Source organism: Strigops habroptila, chromosome 5 (assembly GCF_004027225.2).
Source record: "Strigops habroptila isolate Jane chromosome 5, bStrHab1.2.pri, whole genome shotgun sequence".
Lineage (NCBI taxonomy): Eukaryota > Metazoa > Chordata > Aves > Psittaciformes > Psittacidae > Strigops > Strigops habroptila.
This window is the reverse complement of record NC_044281.2, coordinates 5,026,901-5,045,277: the sequence shown is the minus strand read 5'-3', so window position 1 is coordinate 5,045,277 and position 18,377 is coordinate 5,026,901. Positions and strand designations below refer to the sequence as shown.

Sequence of the window (18,377 nt, the reverse complement as noted above, 5' to 3'; positions counted from 1 at the left end):
AAAGTTGGGGCTGTTCAGCCTGGAGAAGAGAAGCTGCACGGAGACCTCAGAGCAGCTTCCAGTGTCTGAAGGGGGCTACAAGGATGCTGGAGAGGGACTCTTCATCAGGGACTGGAGTGATAGGACAAGGGGTGATGACGAATAGGGGAAGTTCAGGTTAGATATAAGGAAGCTTCTCTGGGCACCCTGTGCCAGCGCCTCAGCACCCTCACAGGGAAGAGCTTCTGCCTCAGAGCTCATCTCAATCTCCCCTCTGGCAGGTTCAAGCCATTCCCCCTTGTCCAAAGCCCCTCTCCAGGTTTCCTGGAGCCCCTTTAGGCACTGGAGCTGCTCCAAGGTCTCCCCTTCAGGAGCCTTCTCTTCTCCAGGCTGACCCAGCCCAGCTCTCTCAGCCTGGCCCCAGAGCAGAGCTGCTCCAGCCCTCTGATACATAAGCACATGTAGAGTTGAAAGCATGGATGCTCCTGGCAGTCCCTGTGAAGCAGAGATGGAGCTGAGAGGACCAACAAGGAAAAGGGCAGGTTCACTGAATGACTGAGAGCTAGTTCCTGGGCCTCCCAGAGCCCCTGCTCCCCAATGGCGACAGTAAACCAGAAGACTTTGGTCTTCTACTGAAAAAGGTTTCTTCTTCAATACACCATTGATGGTACTCCTCAAGAAGCGCTTTGATGGGAAGTACTGCCTTTCTCCCCATGGATCCCCAGCTCTTATGTCAAAAGTGCACCTGCTTTACCAGAAGAAAAGGGGGTGTCCCCTCCTTTTGCCCCTAGGCAAACCTCAACATGGGAGAGATGTGCCATTGGAACAGAACACGCTTCAAGCTGCTGGTGCTGAAGAAAAACATGGGAGTGAAGAATTCCCTAGTGTGCATTTAGACCCGATAGTCAGAAGAAATGGAGGGTCTAAAGCAAGTATTTGCTGGTCCTCCGACTGCACGTTGGTTTGTTGCTGCTCTCCGAAATGTCAGCGTGCTCGTCTGAAGAGCTATTCTGCAGCATCACTGCCATAAAAGCAATTTTTGTCTTTAGGAAGTTATTTTTGGATTAGAGACACTTATGTCATAGAATTCTAGAATCAACTAAGACTTTCCTTGGAGCAGGAAAGGTTATTTAAACAATAGGGATTTCTCAGCAGGTCTATGGCTCCTCTCAGCAGAGCACACACCGACGCAGCGTGTGGGTCCCCAGGAAAGCCAGACCTCCACCTCCATCAGCTGGAAGGACAACGTTGGTGGGAAAGCAAAGATGCTCTGGAACTTGAGTGACACTCCGTGCCATAGAGAGCTCAAAGATTTTCTCTAAATCATACTCCCACACTACACCAGGATTTCCGCCTACTCTATTTTCCTCTAAACAATCTCTGTGATACAACAAACCACTTAAAGCATTCCAATGATCAGAACCAACTCAGGGAGGTATTATGCCTTTTCTTGACAAACGCAGCATTTTAATCACTGACAAACCCTTTCTTTTTCTCTTTGCTTTCTTTGAAATGCAAGAAATTCAGCACAATTTCACCTGCTTAGCTGCAAATAATACTCAAACCAACCTGTGTTTCTGCGATGCTGTGAGGAAACCAACATCATAGGATGCTGAATGCCTTTTTCTCTCAGGCTCCTCTCTTTTGCATGGGAAGAGTATTAGCAAACAGGAGGTGGTCAGTGAAAGGCTGTGTGCTCTCCATCAGGAACCCGTGGGCACACACTGTGCACAAGCATTGATTTGTGGTGCCTGGCAGGTAGAGGCACATAGGGAAGGATTATGCTCCCTGTTTCATGGCAGCTCTGCATGGGCTGCAAGTGATGAGGACCCTGACAGCCCAGGTACATGTCACCATCTAAGTGCAAGCTGGGGCTTAGAAGAAGTCATTGTTCACTATCTGCTCATGCTTGATGCAGCCACAAGAACATAATCACCTTTTCTATTCCTTTTAGAAGGTTGGTGGGCTGGAAGCTGTATTGGTTGCTGGCATCATCAGCACAGACAATGTATTTGTCAGATTCCTTCTGCAGTAGGTCCCAAACGTACAAGGAGGGGTTTGCTCTTTGTTATATTCCTTTATTCCTTGAGGGAAGTCACCGCAGCAAAGAAGTGCATAAGCCATGGTCTGACAATGCTGAGCTAAATACTCCTCCTTGGAGCTTTCCTACCAGTTCTTAACTGTGTGGGCTGGGAAGGTTGAGGACAGCTTTTTTCCCTTTACCACAAGCCCTAAGACACAGTACTTGACCTATAACCAGTCCTCCTTCCGTCATAACTTGTGCAGAAGGCAAGAGACATTGCTGGGACGGGAGGTTTTCAGGTAAGATACTGGTTCTTCCCTGGTCCCCAGAGAAAAGGAGCTGAAAGAGGGGTCTGTGGCACGTCCTCCTTGTCCTTTCTCCCCAGGCCAATACCACACACACGCACACACTCATTTACTATCTAGGCAGGAAATTCAGAGACACAGACTTGCCAAAGATGTCTTTGTAAGCTCCAAGTCTGGCATTCAACTCAGTCTAGCTTTGGAAATAGTGGAAACTCACACCCTGAGATGCTATCCCACAGCTCTGCAGTGAAAACATATTTGGGACCACAGGAATCTTTTTGCCTCCTTAAAATCTTCATGGCCATCAACTTTCTTCTGATCCTCAGCTCCGCAGTGTAGTCAACTGTGCTACTGGAGTAAAGAGAAAGCCAGGACCCAGAGCATCAGCGATGCTTCACAAAATAGTGACCATGGCTGCAGCAGCCCCAGAAACCAAGCCAAAGACACCAAAAACCAGCCACCCATTGCTCTTAAACAGATTCAGGAGGTCTTTTTGGTGCACAATGTTTGGCAAACACCAGAAGGTTGAGAAGCACAAGTCAAAAAGGACAAAATGAAATAACAGCGTGGTTTTGATAACATCAGCTTGGTCCAAAATCCCACCTCTGCTGACAGGAGAAAGGTTTGAAGACCAGAGTACTTCAGAAGAAATGAGCTGGGTTTCCCACTTCGGGATCAGGTTTAAGTATAGATACAGGGAAACACTTGCAGCTCCTGCATGCAGTGAGTTGAATGTGTGTTGGCCAGGCAAGTCTAGCAGGGGCTGAGTTGGCAAAACAACTCCTGATTTTCATGACAACTGATTGAAATGCTGTGGCTTTCCTTAGAAATCATGATGAGCTCTCAAACCCCAACACACACAAGGAATCCTTACTCTACCTTTACACAGGAGGAAGTGGGAAAGTTTGTGTCTGACATGACATGGTCCAGCCCTGCAGAGGATGTATAGAAATGCAAAAGCAAACAGAACCCCCTATGTAAGCAAGAGGAAAACCACGTTAAAAAGCTGTATTTGCTTTTTACCAATCTCAATGCTGGTTGTGTCAGCTTTGTAATTAACAGCATCTTTTACTGTGTCTATTGATCAGGTCTCAGAAAGCAGAGAATGCCATTAATTAACAGCCTTGTTCCTGGGAGAAAATAAGGACAGCATAGAACCATAGAATGGTTTGGGTTGGAAAGGACCTTAAGATCATCCAGTTCCAACTCCCTGCCATGGGTAGGGATGCCTCACACTAGACCATGTCGCCCAAGGCTCTGTCCAACCTGGCCTTGAGTATTCTTCAGAAAAGCAAAACTGAAAAGCTGTGTTAAAAACAAACCTCAGGAGCTCCAAGAAAGCTGTTGACAAACAACTCCTGGGGTTTGTCAGTACCTGCAGTCCTGATCCAGCTCTGGGGCAACAGCACAAGAGGGATGTGGAGCTGCTGGAGCGAGGCCAGAGGAGGCCCCGGAGCTGCTGCGAGGGCTGGAGCAGCTCTGCTCTGGAGCCAGGCTGAGAGAGCCGGGCTGGGGCAGCCTGGAGAAGAGAAGGCTCCTGAAGGGGAGACCTTAGAGCAGCTCCAGTGCCTAAAGGGGCTCCAGGAAACCTGGAGAGGGGCTTTGGGCAAGAGCCTGTAGGGACAGGCCAAGGGTGAAACCACCATCCCGCAGCCCCCTACATCACCCTACCCCTAACGATGATGTTGGGTGGATTCCAGCCCTGGTGATCAGAAGTGTATTGTGATGGACTTTGTTATTTGAAGTGCAAATATTTAATCAAATTTAATCAAATTGGACTACACGAGATGGCAGTTTCACATTACAAATACAAAGGCAGAGTTTTGCCTGGTGCCAATAATTTGAAAAGCTCACCCATAATCAAGAACTTTATTTAGGATGGGCTCCAGCCTTCCCTGTCTTTTGTTTACACCAGACTGTTCAGGAGCTTTTCTTCTCCAAGCAACTTAACATTCTTGGCAAGGGGATTTCTGCAGGGGAACACTGTGCCAGAGACTGACGTGCTGCTGCGTTGAAAGGGAAAGAAAGGGAAAACAAATCAAAACAATAAGAATTCTCTCCTGAGCCTCGCAAGTGAACTCGATTGTACCACAGAACAGTCCCCAAAAGGTTAATGCTGGGGTCCAAAAAGAATAAGCATCAGCACGCTGGCAAAACAAAATCAGCTCAACATCTTCCTGGTTTAAAACAACAAGGATTTTAGTTGGTTCCATTTTTAATAATGTGATTAAATACATTTCTCATCCTTAATTCCCCCTGTCTGACAGGGCTTTTATTCAGCCAGAGTCTTATTGAGATCTCACTTTGGGTCACAGCGAAGGGCTGAGCTCTGCAGAAATCCCCTTCCATAACACTGGGAGCAGGAAAAGCGGCTGATCCTCAAACCCAAACTGACAAGAAATGCCTACAAGAAATCTCAGAGAGGCTTTGGACAAGGGCCTGTAGGAACAGGACAAGGGGGAATGGCTTTAACCTGACAGAGGGGAGCAACCTGGTCTAGTGGAAGGTGTCCCTGCCCATGGCAGGAAGTTGGAACTGGAGCTTTAAGGTCCCTTCCAACACAAACCAGGCTGGGATTCTATGAGGTAAGGTCCCCCAAAGTGATGAGCATGAGAGTTCTGGAGCATGTCAAAGCCCTTCTACACTGTGGAATGCTTACCACACTAGAAACGCATCACCTGCGTTATTTATAAGGTATAGGAAGGAGCTAAAAATTCTTTTGGAATCACGCTGTCCACAGGCCCTGAGCAACAGGAATGGTGCCAAGGGATGCTTCCCTGCATGGAAATGCTGTGATTTCCCAGACGAGCCTGAAAGCCTTCAGCAGAAGAGGAGTGAACAGCAGCAGCGGCTGCTAGCAGCCTGGGCTTGCATTCCTCCTCCCAGGCAGACATACAGTGAGCACATCTTTGTGCTTTACCAGCTTTAGAGCTGAAGAAGTCTTTTCTGAGGACATTCCTCCACCAGTCGTCTCCTTCCCTACAAAAGTCCCAAGGCCCAGACAGCATCTCTTCGTCTGTCTTGGGCACTGATGATACAGCAGCATCTACTACGCACCTAATGGGGTGTTTGATTACCTAGAAGCAGAGATTAGAGGATGCTCTACCCTTCAGCTAAGCCAGTTTTCTTAGCTCTACTTCTGGAGTCCTCCAGAAAGGGCACAATCAAAAGTACCACCACCAAAGGTACATGGAAAAACCCCATAATCCTGGCATAATCCTTGCCAAGTTTTGATTGACTTCTTGTGCAGCTGAAGTGTTTGGCACTTGTCACCCAACCCACCATGCCCGGTAAGGGGGAAGGCACAGCAGATGGGAATCCATGCAGCAGGCCTGGTGCTATGGTCCATAGTGAGAAGTTCCCCAAAAGGTCTTTTAAAGCACAGAACTGGGAGGCAGGAGGTACAAGGCAGCAGTGTGGAGGTATATCTTTTCTCATCAGATGGTGAAAGAAGAAAAACTCCCAAGTTTCCAAAGGTAACAAGAACTGTGTTAAACCATTCGCTGCACCTAAGACCTGCTCTACTTCTAACTATTAGGAGAAGTGCCATGAGAACACCTACATCCCTCTCCCAGAAGGAAAAGGAGATGCTGCAGCTCTTAGGAGCTGATTTAGGGCAGCTGATTTGAGCAAAGACTGCAGTAAATCCACAAGGAGATTGGGTCAACACACCGTCAGCATTCCTTATCACATGGATGACACACTTTTTGACTCCCGGTGCTCATCCGTCCACACCTGAAGATCCACAGAGCATACCTGAGAAACAGCTCGGCAGCACCTGCAGAAGCTGTGAAGTTCAATCATACCCCTGCTTCCCTCTCACATCCACTCAAAGCTGTAGCTGCCCCATCCCTGGCAGTGTTCAAGGCCAGGTTGGACACAGGGGCTTGGAGCAACCTGCTCTAGTGGAAGGTGTCCCTGCCTGTGGCAGGGGGTCGGGACTGGATGAGCTTTAAGGTTCTTTCCAACCCAAGCCAGGCTGGGATTCTATGACTCCCCAAAGAAAGCAACTAAGGATCACGAACTGACCAGGTTAGAAGCTGAGGCTGTGTTGGCTTAGGCATGCAATATGGAGCTGAGGATGAGAGCCAACCAAAACAACCTGGTTTACATAATATATAGCTGAGAAATAACTGACCTGCTAAGCTACCGTGCAGGGAAAAACCTAACTGAGAAATAACTGTCTAGGTGTGAACCAAACCCCTTTGCAGGAAGTCCCGCCGCTTTGACTGGCAGAACCAGATTTATTTATTTTAAGTATAAACTTGTATATAAAATGCAAATCCCAGAAGAAATGAACTTTTCTTGGTCCTTTTCTCACACAGCAAAACACACTTGGACTTCAGACACCCAGATCTCTGTATTAGCCTTGACTTTGTGAAAACATCTCACAAAGTTTGACACACAACTCCCCTGTCTCCTGCCTGCACACCCCAAAGCAGCTCCAGGCTCCCTCTCACACTGAGCATAGTGACAGATGAAGGGGGAGCACGATAGAGTGGGTGCTTGTTGAATAAACCACCCCATGAAATACAGCTTTTCAGTAACATCACTTCTTTAAAATAACAAAGAGGACCAAGTGTGACAGCAAAGACAGAGCAACACAAAGAATCAGTGCAAGAGCTACCTGTTTTTCTGAGTGGGAAGTCATCTTTGGAATCATACATCCCCAGTACAGGGTGATTGTAGGTGCCGGATACGCCACTTTGGGGTGGGGAGCTCTGGTCCAAAGAGCTGTGCTGGGTCTTCCTGCACAGAAGGAAAGAGAAAGAGAAAGGAGAAGCTTTACACCAGTGACACACAAAGAGAATGACTGCAGCTTCACCTTGTTTGTTATCACTGTTAGCGGGGAACAGTGCAAAGGAAAACATTCTGGTAGTAGCTTTCTCCTTCTAAACACTCATGCAAGACTAATATAGAGGAGGTAACTAAACATAGGCCTGATTTTCAGTATAAGAACGACTCTGTTGAGCATGGCTCAACTCATGAAGGTATTTAACCATAATTTCAAGCACCTACTTGGGCTAGCTTTTGCTAAATCATATTGTGGAAGCTCAGCATGGGTGTTGTTACTCCCCTCGATAATTTCCCTTCACTGAACACAATGCACACATAGTAGACAAAGCCTAAGAACGAAACAAAACCAAAGGGGACTCAGGACACAGAGCCATGCTGCATAGGTGGTCTTCTGCCTTTGGCTTCCCTGCCTCCTGACCCCAGTACTCAGCAGAGGTACGGCCAAAGTACTCAACACCCTTCCAGATTAACTTCTCGAAGCTGGTAATTTATAGCTTTGTTTGAGCAGGCTGCTGGAAGTAAATTGCAGTCTGTTTGCTGAGGATATTAAATAATGAATGAGTTTTCTAAGCCTCCTACCAGTTTGTTGGCTGCATCTTTCCTACCTAATGACTTGTGCCCCGCTTTGCCATTTCCCAGGAGCTCCACCAACCCCAATCAGCGCAGACTTTGGGAAGTCTCCAAGCTGTGCATGCTAGCAGAGTAGCTCCATCCATAGAATGACTGATTTAGCTATACAGGTAACAGCCATGGAGCTGTCAAACAAGCTGACATTTTAAGTTTAAAGAAACACAATTTAAACCCCGTATTACTTCTCCCAAATACTAAAGAATATGGGGCAAAGTGAGCATTTTGTCAAAAGAAGTAAGTATTTGAGATATTACATTGCCTAATAACCAGGCATTCTTGGAGACCCTGGTTAAAAACATTCTCCTACAAAAGATTCTTTAAGGAACCAAAATGAGCCATTCCCAGGTAAAATGACATCAATTCATCCAATTCCTTTGGCAGCATATGTTTTGAAAGCTCAAATCCGAAGTAGGCTGTTGGGTGAGATACATCGCAGCAATTCCACTACAAGTGATACCTTTCAAAAGGAAGGAGCTAATGGGCCTGCAGGAAAACACATCACATTTTCTACACGGTTTTGTTGCAAAAACCCTCTGACAAGTTTATTTGAACATCTACATTAACATTTTCTATAGCCACAGCTCTTCCCAAGCAGTGTGATTCACTGTGGTTTCCTAATCCTCCCCCCTTTCTATTCCAACCATACAGGCAGAATGATGTTTCGGGCTCTTACACAGTTGTGTATTTCATGCGCATTTGCGCACATCACGTACCCCTGCACGTTCACACCAGTAAATGCCCATGCACACACACAGCTTAATCATCACCTGCAATCAAAACACAACCAAACTGACAAATATTTGAAGCCCTCCCGAAAACAGAGGTCGCTTTCTCTGCCCAGATCTGCTCATACCAGGGGAAGGCAGCACAGAGAGATGTTTCACAAACAGGAAGCCTGGATGCTGCAAGCCAAGAGCCCTCAAACCCATCGTGTCACACAATGACATTTTTTTGCCTATACAAGCAAGAGGCTTTTCTTTCTCTCTTCTTCTTTTTAAATCATGACTTAAGCTGCACAATCATGTACATTGAAGCTATTTTCATCACTTTGTTAAGGAATGCGCAGCAACTCAAAGGGCCTGTTTAGATGTGCTTGGGGGTTGCTGAATGACAGATATTTAAACTCTGCAAACAGGAATACATTATACGGCTCAAGGACTGGGATCGAACACTCCTACCCTGCTTCGAGCTAAACACACTGCTCTGCAGGCCCATTCCAGCCTTTCAGAGGTCTTGAAAGAGATGAAATTGTACATTACATCGAGTTTGTGGGCATTCCTGAAAGCTCATAGCTTCACATAACGTATCCCCTGTTCTTTGAGCTCTGAGGTCCTCCAAAAAGCCTTCGGTTTCCATGTGCACAGCAAAGCACGCATGATGCTTCAACCATAGCCATGCTGAATGTACACTGAATACATATTCAAACATATGTATCTGTGCTAGAATGTTTTGTGTACCAAGACTGTAGACACCTATGGACACTGGCATAATTTAATGTGTGATTATATCTCTCTACCTCCTTCCCATGCAAATACTCAGCTTAACTCCCTTTCATGATTGCTATCACATTGAGTGGCTACTACTCAAGTGCATGTCTAACAGCTTCTCAGGGAAATAATAGCCCTGTTTGCTAAGCTCAAGGCATTCTGTCTGCATTCCTGCTAAGCCACTCTTACTTATGTTAAGTAAGGTTTTCAAGCACATGAATGCTCAGTACCCAAGGTAGACTTGAACATTTAATGAAGGGTTAAATGCTGAGTTCTTCAATCCAAACCTGTCCAGGCCTCTTTAGGATTAACTCCCCACTTTTCTCAGATGATGTTCAGAATATGATTTAATGAGAGGAACAGCAATGAGACATTCCTCTGGACAAAAAGAATAGCCACCGTAGACACACATGGGTCAAAGCTGAAATACAAGTTCTGCCTGTATGTCTCAGGGATCTGCAATTACCCAATGATGCTCCCCTCCTCTGCAGACCTTAGAGTCAAGTGGGGACAGCCCTGTGCTGGGGCTCTGGAGATCAGAGCCTCCATGATAGTACTGCTCTGTGTATCTTATAGAACTGGAACAAGTTCCTTGGGCATTCAAGGCCAGGTTGGACACAGGGGCTTGGAGCAACCTGCTCTAGTGGAAGGTGTCCCTGCCCATGGCAGGGGGTTGGAACTGGATGAGCTTTAAGATCCCTTGCAACACAAACCACTCTGGGATTCCATGATCTTGAAGAGTAAAACTTCCTGTGAATAGGGATGTCCAATACGTTCAGAATCCACAAGAGGGACAGTCTGACATTGCAAGTCAAAAGAATTTCTTCTGTTGTTGCCTATCACCAACATAATCCGAAAATTAGGCCCACAAAGCTATTTTAAACGATTACATATAGACAGGAGATGCTTCTATTAAGCGGAGTTTAGAAAGTGGCTTGAATACCACAGAGCTGAAGACAGAGCAAGACCTCCATGAAGGCCCCCAAGAAACAGTACTGAGAATTACCAAGTCTCCTTCTCATTTAGTAGATCCTTTGGACTACAGCTACATCCTGCAAAACATCTAAAACTGGCCCCTTGTCATCTCAAGGGCTGATCCACACATGCAATCATGCCCTTTAACATCAGTGATTAATTAGGAAATACTCACTAGCTATAAACACTCAATGTTGTACCAGCAACCAGCAGTGTTGAATGAAGTTCAAACAGATACAAGATCAAAGAACCATGGAATGGTTTGGGTTGGAAGGGACCTTAAAGCTCATCCAGTTCCAACCCCCTGCCACGGGCAGGGACACCTTCCACTAGAGCAGGTTGCTCCAAGCCCCTGTCTCCAACCTGGCCTTGAACACTGCCAGGGATGGGGCAGCCACAGCTTCTCTGGGAAAAGTCTGTGCCAGCGCCTCAGCACCCTCACAGGGAACAACTTCTGCCTCAGAGCTCATCTCAATCTCCCCTCTGGCAGGTTCAAGCCATTCCCCTTGGCCTGTCCCTACAGGCCCTTGTCCAAAGCCCCTCTCCAGGTTTCCTGGAGCCCCTTTAGGCACTGGAGCTGCTCTAAGGTCTCCCCTTCAGGAGCCTTCTCTTCTCCAGGCTGCCCCAGCCCAGCTCTCTCAGCCTGGCTCCAGAGCAGAGCTGCTCCAGCCCTCGCAGCAGCTCCGTGGCCTCCTCTGGCCTCGCTCCAACAGCTCCACGTCCCTCTTGTGTTGGAGGCAGATACTGAAGGCAAAAGCATTTGGACACCTCAGAGGACAACCAAAGCCTGGCCCAAAGGGCCAGGGGAATGACAGCTACGTCACATGTCAACGGAACATATTTCATGTCACAGCCATTGACGCAGAGCCACTGTGGTGTTCAATACCCTCAGGAGAGCTGCTGTTTCCAAGTAATGCTTTCAATTTTTGTTTTTAAAGGAATTCACAAATCTTAATAAGACCAAAAGAAGTGCTTAAAAACAGGCGTGTCATTTAAAAGACTATTTCAGCATCTGTTACCACTTAATTGGCTTGCCTGCTCACAGTAGGAGCATCCAGTCTATCTTCTGCAAGCCTCATCTGCGTATGCTAAATCCAAACACCACCCAACTGAATCACATTAGAAGTATGTGAGTACATAAATATCTCTCTAACTGAATTGGTAACCTATGAGATGCCATATAAATAAATACTAACATGTAATTCATTCAAAAGGTTTTCTCTCTTTTTTTTAAAGAGTACTTTTTAAATAGAACGGAAGTGAAAAATCTTTGACTTTTGCCTTAACAGTTGAAGGGTGCACAGCAAATCCTCCTCCAGCACTAGGTAAGACACTCCAGTCACACAGCCCTGCTGCCATCTGCCCTCCTCAAAGGCTGAACACAACGAGCTCATGCCTGCCTGCACCTTATACTGAGGCAGACACTTAGAAACCCTTGTGAGGCCTTTGGGGCTTTCTTCCCGCTTTACATCTTGTGTTAGATCTAAAAATATTGATCCTTTACCCACCACAAAGCAGGTGGAGGGGAGATGAGGGTATTATTTAAATCCCTAAGAAAAAGGATGGCGCCTTGTGCACCAGTTTGTATGTCTCTACCTGTTGGCATCCCTGGAGCATCACAGGAAAGGGATGTTTTGATTAACATGTGCCACAGTAAACCTAACCAATATATTGATGTTTGGAAAGTTCTCAGCACTGGACGGGGCTTGGAGCAAGCTGCTCTAGTGGAAGGTGTCCTTGCCCACGGCAGGGGGTTGGAACTGGATGAGCTTGAAGGTCCCTTCCAATGTAAAGCAGTCTGGGATTCTCTGACTCTAGCTAGTACCGCTAGCTCAACTACCCTGAGTTGCAACTCACTAAACATAAAAGGTAATTTCCCCATTTTACTAAAGTTCAGGTTTTCTAACAGCTGGCAGGACCTGATACTGGGTGAAGAGCTAGAGAACTTATAGAGGTTGATCTTGATTGTAGAGCTGGTGAGTTTGAGTAACTGTGGATTAAAGATGACAGTAAAGACCTCTACTCAGAGAAATACTGCAACCATCACAGAAGATACATAAATGATTCACACTGAAACCCTCTGAAAAACGCATTTTGGCCACGTACAGCACAGTCAAACCCTGGTTCTATCTCTGCTCTGCTTCAGCCAGTAAACACATCAGGTCCATTCCCCACATCTCCAGCAATTGTGAAAAAAGGTGGCACAGGCTGAATCATAAAGATAAGCCCAGTACCACTTACCCATACCAGAAGCGAGGGTCACTGGATATACAGTGGTTGAGATTCCGGTGTGCCAAGGCTTTCTTCTTATTTAAGACAAATTCTTGTAATTTCATCTTGACTTCTGTGCTTGCCACTGCACCTGAAATGGCAAAACATAAAAAAAAGGCCGTTTAATCAATTGACATACTTGAAAGAGTTGAAATTTCTGTAACGATTCACAATTCAATCTTTGATTTGCAGTCCAAAAGCAGAACTTTTTATGTCAAAGAGGAAAAGAACAAAGCGCCTCCAGTAAGGAGCTCTCTTTTTTTTTAGCTCTTTGCCTTTAGGTTTGCATATAATCACAACTTTCTGTTTGAAAACAGAGATTTCATCAGAGATTTCTCATTTCACTATGAAGGAGTTCTGAAGAGGATTTTACACGTGCAGGGAAGCACACTCAGGATAAAGCCCTCGTACAAGGTATTTCCAGCCTGCTTTTCATCAAAGGTAGTTAAGAGAAAGGGTCTTGTGTACACTCAACTTTTTAAATGTCACATCTGCAAGCAGAAGGGGAATGAGACGAATGTCTCATATGGAGATTTGGTCTTGAAAACTCTTGTAAATAGGGACCTCTTTGTTCAGAAGTATCTGTGGACAATAAGACCTACATAATATTCCGATTCATTTACAAGTGTGCAATCTCTTTCTTCAAATAGAAAATCTCACAGTTAAAAGAAGAAAGTCAGGAATTTGGCAGCGCAGAGTTAAAATGTCAACTGTGTAATTTCTAATCATTATTTCCTCCATAATAGAAACCGGTTTGTTTTACTGCCATGATGGATTAAAACTATCATTTGCTTGACAGAAGAGATTCGCAGGCAGAGAGTTCCTGATGGAGTAATGCATAGGAAGCTTGGCAAGCAGAACATGTGGAAAATGATGGTTCATCTATACCGTGGCATAAAGCAAGAATTCCAAAGGAAAGTATCCTGGCTACAAGGAAAAGAAAAGGCCACAAAAACTGTCTGCTCTCCTGGGAATAAGAACTGCAACAGGGTGATCTTTTGTCTCCTGGATCCTACTCAACAACATGATGCCATTTGACAGACTGGGGAAACACTCTTTGTATGTCTCCAAGAGAAGAAAAGTGCACTGTTTTTCTACAGCTCTGCCTGAAGATGTAACCATGCTCAACTGTGTTTAAAAGCTTGAAAAATCACCTTTTTGGAGCCCTGCCTTTCTCACTGCATCTACAAACGTAGGTATGGTGTGTAGCCCAATGGGAAGTTAAACTAAGGAGCTGGAGATAAGTTCATATGAGTGTAGCAAGCCACACGGCTAAAGCAGAAGAGGTGACAAAGTCATGCTTAAAGGCCTTATCTCTCCAAAAAGTGTCATCATTCATCTATTGATGAAACTAATCGAACATGGCTGCATTCCATCAGTTTGGGATAAATCTGACATGATTTAGAAGATTTGAAATGAAACATTTTTCAATGCTGAGGTTTACAAAAGCTCCCTGGCATGTCTTCCTCTGGATTTAGAAGCTGAAAGGCCCCATAACAAGATAAAAACGTATAGGCTTCCCCTTCCCTGGGCAATGCTGGAGTCATGGACCAAGCTGCCATGAAAGACCTTTTGACCATTACTCAGCTCTTGAACCCTGAGTTGAAAGAGCAAATGTAAAAAAACCCCCAAACCAACAATCTAACTCACTTTAAATATACTAGACTGGGTTATTTTGGACCCAGTCACATAAGCACTGTGCAATATCCAGTAAAGATGTTAAAGAGGACTCTAAGGGTGGAAAGGGACAACCTGTCACATATGCAATAGTATACACTATGCAGGGGTACAAGCAAAGAGGACAAGAGAAGAAGTCAGCCATCAAAAGCCCATGTGTGTGGATTAAGTCCATAGGGAGGAAGCAAGACACTCAACCCCAATGGAAGCAAAAGGCATGGCAGAGTCAAAGAAGGATGAAAGAGAAAGAACTGGAGAGCAAGAGCCCATGCAGCAGCCCTGGCAAGGGAAGCAGCTTTGCACATGGGGAAAACCAAGCTGTGAAGCAGGCCTGTTCCTTTTGGAGGGTCTGAGTGTGTAAGACGAGCAGAGAGCAAAGAGCAGATCAACTGATAAGACTGCAAACAAGACAGAGTCACAAGCAGCAAAGTACTGCAGACAGAATAGCTCTAAAGAGCCAAAAAGATGTATTTGGGTATATCCAAATATAGCATACCTAAATCTAGGATAACACAGGATTGGTGGGAAGAGAATAAGGGAGGGCAGAAGCAGGACCAGGCTCTTGTGGAAGGAGGAGGTTGCACAATGCAAGAGCAGACGAGCAGAACCCTTAACTGATGGTGTGGGCTTATCACAGCTTACAAAGAAGTCCAAGACAAGCCACAGTCCAAGACTGTCTGAGCAACAAGGGATTGAATGGTCCATGCCCAGAAGTGTCTGGAAACACTGATGCACAGACAGGTTGCAGGTGCAATCTGAGCAGTGGAAAGGCAGGATGACCAAGCATCGCTCCTTACCCTGCATGAAAACTACCTTTACTTTCACAGACATTTTCCTTCCTCTAATGGAAGTCATGCTTTTGATCCAAAACTTTCTGACAGCAGATATCAGTGTCAGGTTAAGGCTCACAAGGCAAGAACGCAACAAGCTGATACTGGCTTAATCTAAATAGGTTTGTGATTTGCTTCTAAAAGGTACAAACCAATCACATTTGGGCTTACAGTGATGGAGGAAAGAGGAAAATAAACTATACACATCTTCATATTTCAGATCAGAACAATTTTAGCTGTGTTGCACTTAGCAAAATTTTCTGATGTGAGAAAAAGCAGTATTCTGAAGAGCTGAGGTGCTATAATGATTATACACCATGGAACTTCTTCAATAAAGAGTAACTTAAAAATAAAACTGTAGCCATGGGAACAGGATCTTCAACTTACCATCCCCAAAATCTGTTTTTTCCTCTACACCTATGTGTTTCAGCCAAAAGGTGCTTTGATGCCTTTGAAGCTTACAGAGATTCAGGCATTTTGCTATATATTCAAATGACTTTAAGGAGAAGAGCCAGATACCGGTATTACAGAAGTGCCCAGCAAAACACTGATACAGTATCAACAGCTGATGATAAAACAGCAGTGTGAAGTGGAAATGCTTATAGCTTACATCCACCTCGAACCCACTGCCTTTACTTTGGACAATAACATAAAGCAGCCACAGGAAAACAGAAAGCATCGGACCTGGCAGTCAACCAGGCACCAGAGTACCAAACCTGCATTAGCATCCCTTTTACTCACTCCTGAATGTTAAACTGCTTCTTTTAAACAGATTCAGATCCTTTGGTCTTTCTAGCATCTAAAACGAAAGAAAACCAAACTAAACACACAAAACACATTGGACATCCTATGAACTGCTTTACAAAGATGTTGGGGTAGGTCTGTGTGTTTCTTTGTTTTGGCTGCAGCTTGAAGCCTGCTGCTACAAGATGCACACGCAGGGAGTGGGGAATTCAACCGGCAGACAGTGAATTATTTAGTCTCCTAGACACCAGTCTTTTCATAGAATCCCAGCCTGGTTTGGGTTGGAAGGGACCATAAAGCTCATCCAGTTCCAACCCCTGCCACGGGCAGGGACACCTTCCGCTAGAGCAGGTTGCTCCAAGCCCCTGTGTCCAACCTGGCCTTGAACACTGCCAGGGATGGGGCAGCCACAGCTTCTCTGGGAAAAGTCTGTGCCAGCGCCTCAGCACCCTCACAGGGAACAACTTCTGCCTAGGAGCTCATCTTAATCTCCCCTCTGGCAGGTTCAAGCCATTCCCCTTGGCCTGTCCCTACAGGCCCTTGTCCAAAGCCCCTCTCCAGGTTTCCTGGAGCCCCTTTAGGCACTGCAGCTGCTCTAAGGTGTCCCCTTCAGGAGCCTTCTCTTCTCCAGGCTGCCCCAGCCCAGCTCTCTCAGCCTGGCTCCAGAGCAGAGCTGCTCCAGCCCTCGCAGCAGCTCCGGGGCCTCCTCTGGCCTCGCTCCAGCAGCTCCACGTCCCTCTTGTGCTGTTGCCCCAGAGCTGGATCAGGGCTGCAGGGGGGGTCTCCCCAGAGCACAACAGAGGGGCAGAATCCCCTCCCTTGACCTGCGGCTCAAGCTCCTTTTGAGGCTTATTCCTACTAGATAAATTCCTCTTCGACCTTTATCTCACTCCTGGTTCCCAGACAGCATCCCAACTCCTTCAGCCCTCTCTGCTTCTTCCACCACAGGCTTCTTTATTTCATTTGAACTGAAGACCTAACGAGTTGATAGTACAACTTGGTGAGGTATTTTTCCTCCCATTCACTTCCAAAAGAAAACCGAACAAGCAACCAAAGTGCCTTTGATAAGGGGAAATTGTGAGGCCATAATCATTCTACTGAATCTTGTCAAGTGCATAATGACACGTGGGAAAGCCAACCACAATCTGTAACCTCATGAAAGAAGTACTTTCTGAATGAAAACACTTTAAAAAGCGAAGAACTGAGAACTCGGCTCCATCTTAAAAGAGGGGAATTAAAAAAAGTGAAAGAAGAAGAAATGCAGTGTGCATCTGGTGTATTTTATGGGCTTAATATTCTGCCTCCATTAGGAATGCTGCCAAAAATACTTCAAAAAAATGTTAAATCAAGTAAAGAGATGATAGGCTTCCTTTTGAAAAACGCTCAAATGGCATTTACTAAGACAAAAATGAAGATAAAGCAGAGAAATACATTTCTCTCTACACTCAATACTTCAGTTTACGTAAGCTCCCTGCGCAGCCGAGCTCTGGAGAGAGGCCATCAGGAAGGTTTCTCCAGCTTTATAAAGCTGCATTATGGCTTCCATTCATCTGCTCTACCTGTCAGCACTGACACAGGTGAGCTTTTTGCTACTTACTCTCTTTTCCTTTCTCTTTGTTTTTTAGCTGCTGAAGTTTCTGCTCTCGGTGCTGCTTCTCCAGCTCCTGTTCCTGTCGGTGCTGCTCCAACTTCCTCTGGTGCTCCAGCAGCTCCTGCTGATGCTTCATGGCCAGCATCTCCTGCTGCTGCTGTGGAGAAGGGATGAGAGGAAGAAGAGTAAATGAACATTGCCAGAGTTCCCAGAGCTAAACCAGAAGCTGTTGTCAGGTGACAATAATATTGCTTCATTCATCGAAACAGGAAAAACAGTGTTTTCCTTGTCTAGAGGCTCCTGCACGACGACTCACTTTATGCAACCCCTGTTTCTGGGGTATGCTAAGTGATAGGGACTGTATGCTCCAGGCTTCAGGACATGGTCTGTTTACAAGCACAAGCATCCTGTTCAGAAAGCACCTCATTTGAGAAAGTGACAAAAAGCTTCTACCCAAAAGAGAGGAGACTGAGATGAGCTCTGAGGCAGAAGCTCTTCCCTGTGAGGGTGCTGAGGCGCTGGCACAGGGTGCCCAGAGAAGCTGTGGCTGCCCCATCCCTGGCAGTGTTCAAGGCCAGGTTGGACACAGGGGCTTGGAGCAACCTGCTCTAGTGGAAGGTGTCCCTGCCCGTGGCAGGGGGTTGGAGCTGGATGAGCTTTAAGCTCCATTCCAACCCAAACCATCCTATGCTGAAGGAGCATGCTTATGCTCACCAAGTCAAGCACTAGCAGCAAAATACACCCTTATCAACGTGGGCTTTGCAAGACCAGTTCCCTTGTGCTTTTTTGAATAAGCCTCTAATTATATGACTTTGGACTCTGGTTTCTCCAACAGTTCTTCACCCTCTCTGTATACAGAGAAGAGTTCCCATGGACTAGGACACCTCTATCTTTTTAACTTCATCAAACACCGGTTACTTTCCATCTGCTGTGCAAACCTCACACCCCAAGCTAAATGCAACAGAACTAGTTGCCTTGTGGGCATGATCATCACCTACTTCTGAGCTTAATTATAAAAGAATTGCTTTAATATATATATGAAAAATAATCTTGCAATAACCTCACACT

The 18,377-nt window shown here is 45.8% G+C and overlaps 1 protein-coding gene across 16 annotated transcripts in view; it reads right to left on the bottom strand.

Moving 5' to 3' along the window:
- Positions 1-18,377, bottom strand: part of HDAC4 (histone deacetylase 4) — a 236,430-nt gene that overhangs the window by 84,662 nt on the left and 133,391 nt on the right. For 12 of the 16 annotated variants that reach the window (XM_030485798.1, XM_030485808.1, XM_030485799.1 and 9 more), the window contains 3 exons: positions 17,316-17,466; positions 12,438-12,558; positions 6,935-7,056 (listed from right to left, as the gene is read on the bottom strand). In XM_030485798.1, coding sequence (XP_030341658.1) covers positions 6,935-7,056; positions 12,438-12,558; positions 17,316-17,466 — 394 coding nt within the window. The remainder of the gene's footprint in view (positions 1-6,934; positions 7,057-12,437; positions 12,559-17,315; positions 17,467-18,377) is intronic. The other 4 variants (XM_030485807.1, XM_030485810.1, XM_030485806.1 and 1 more) reach the window with 2 other exon arrangements.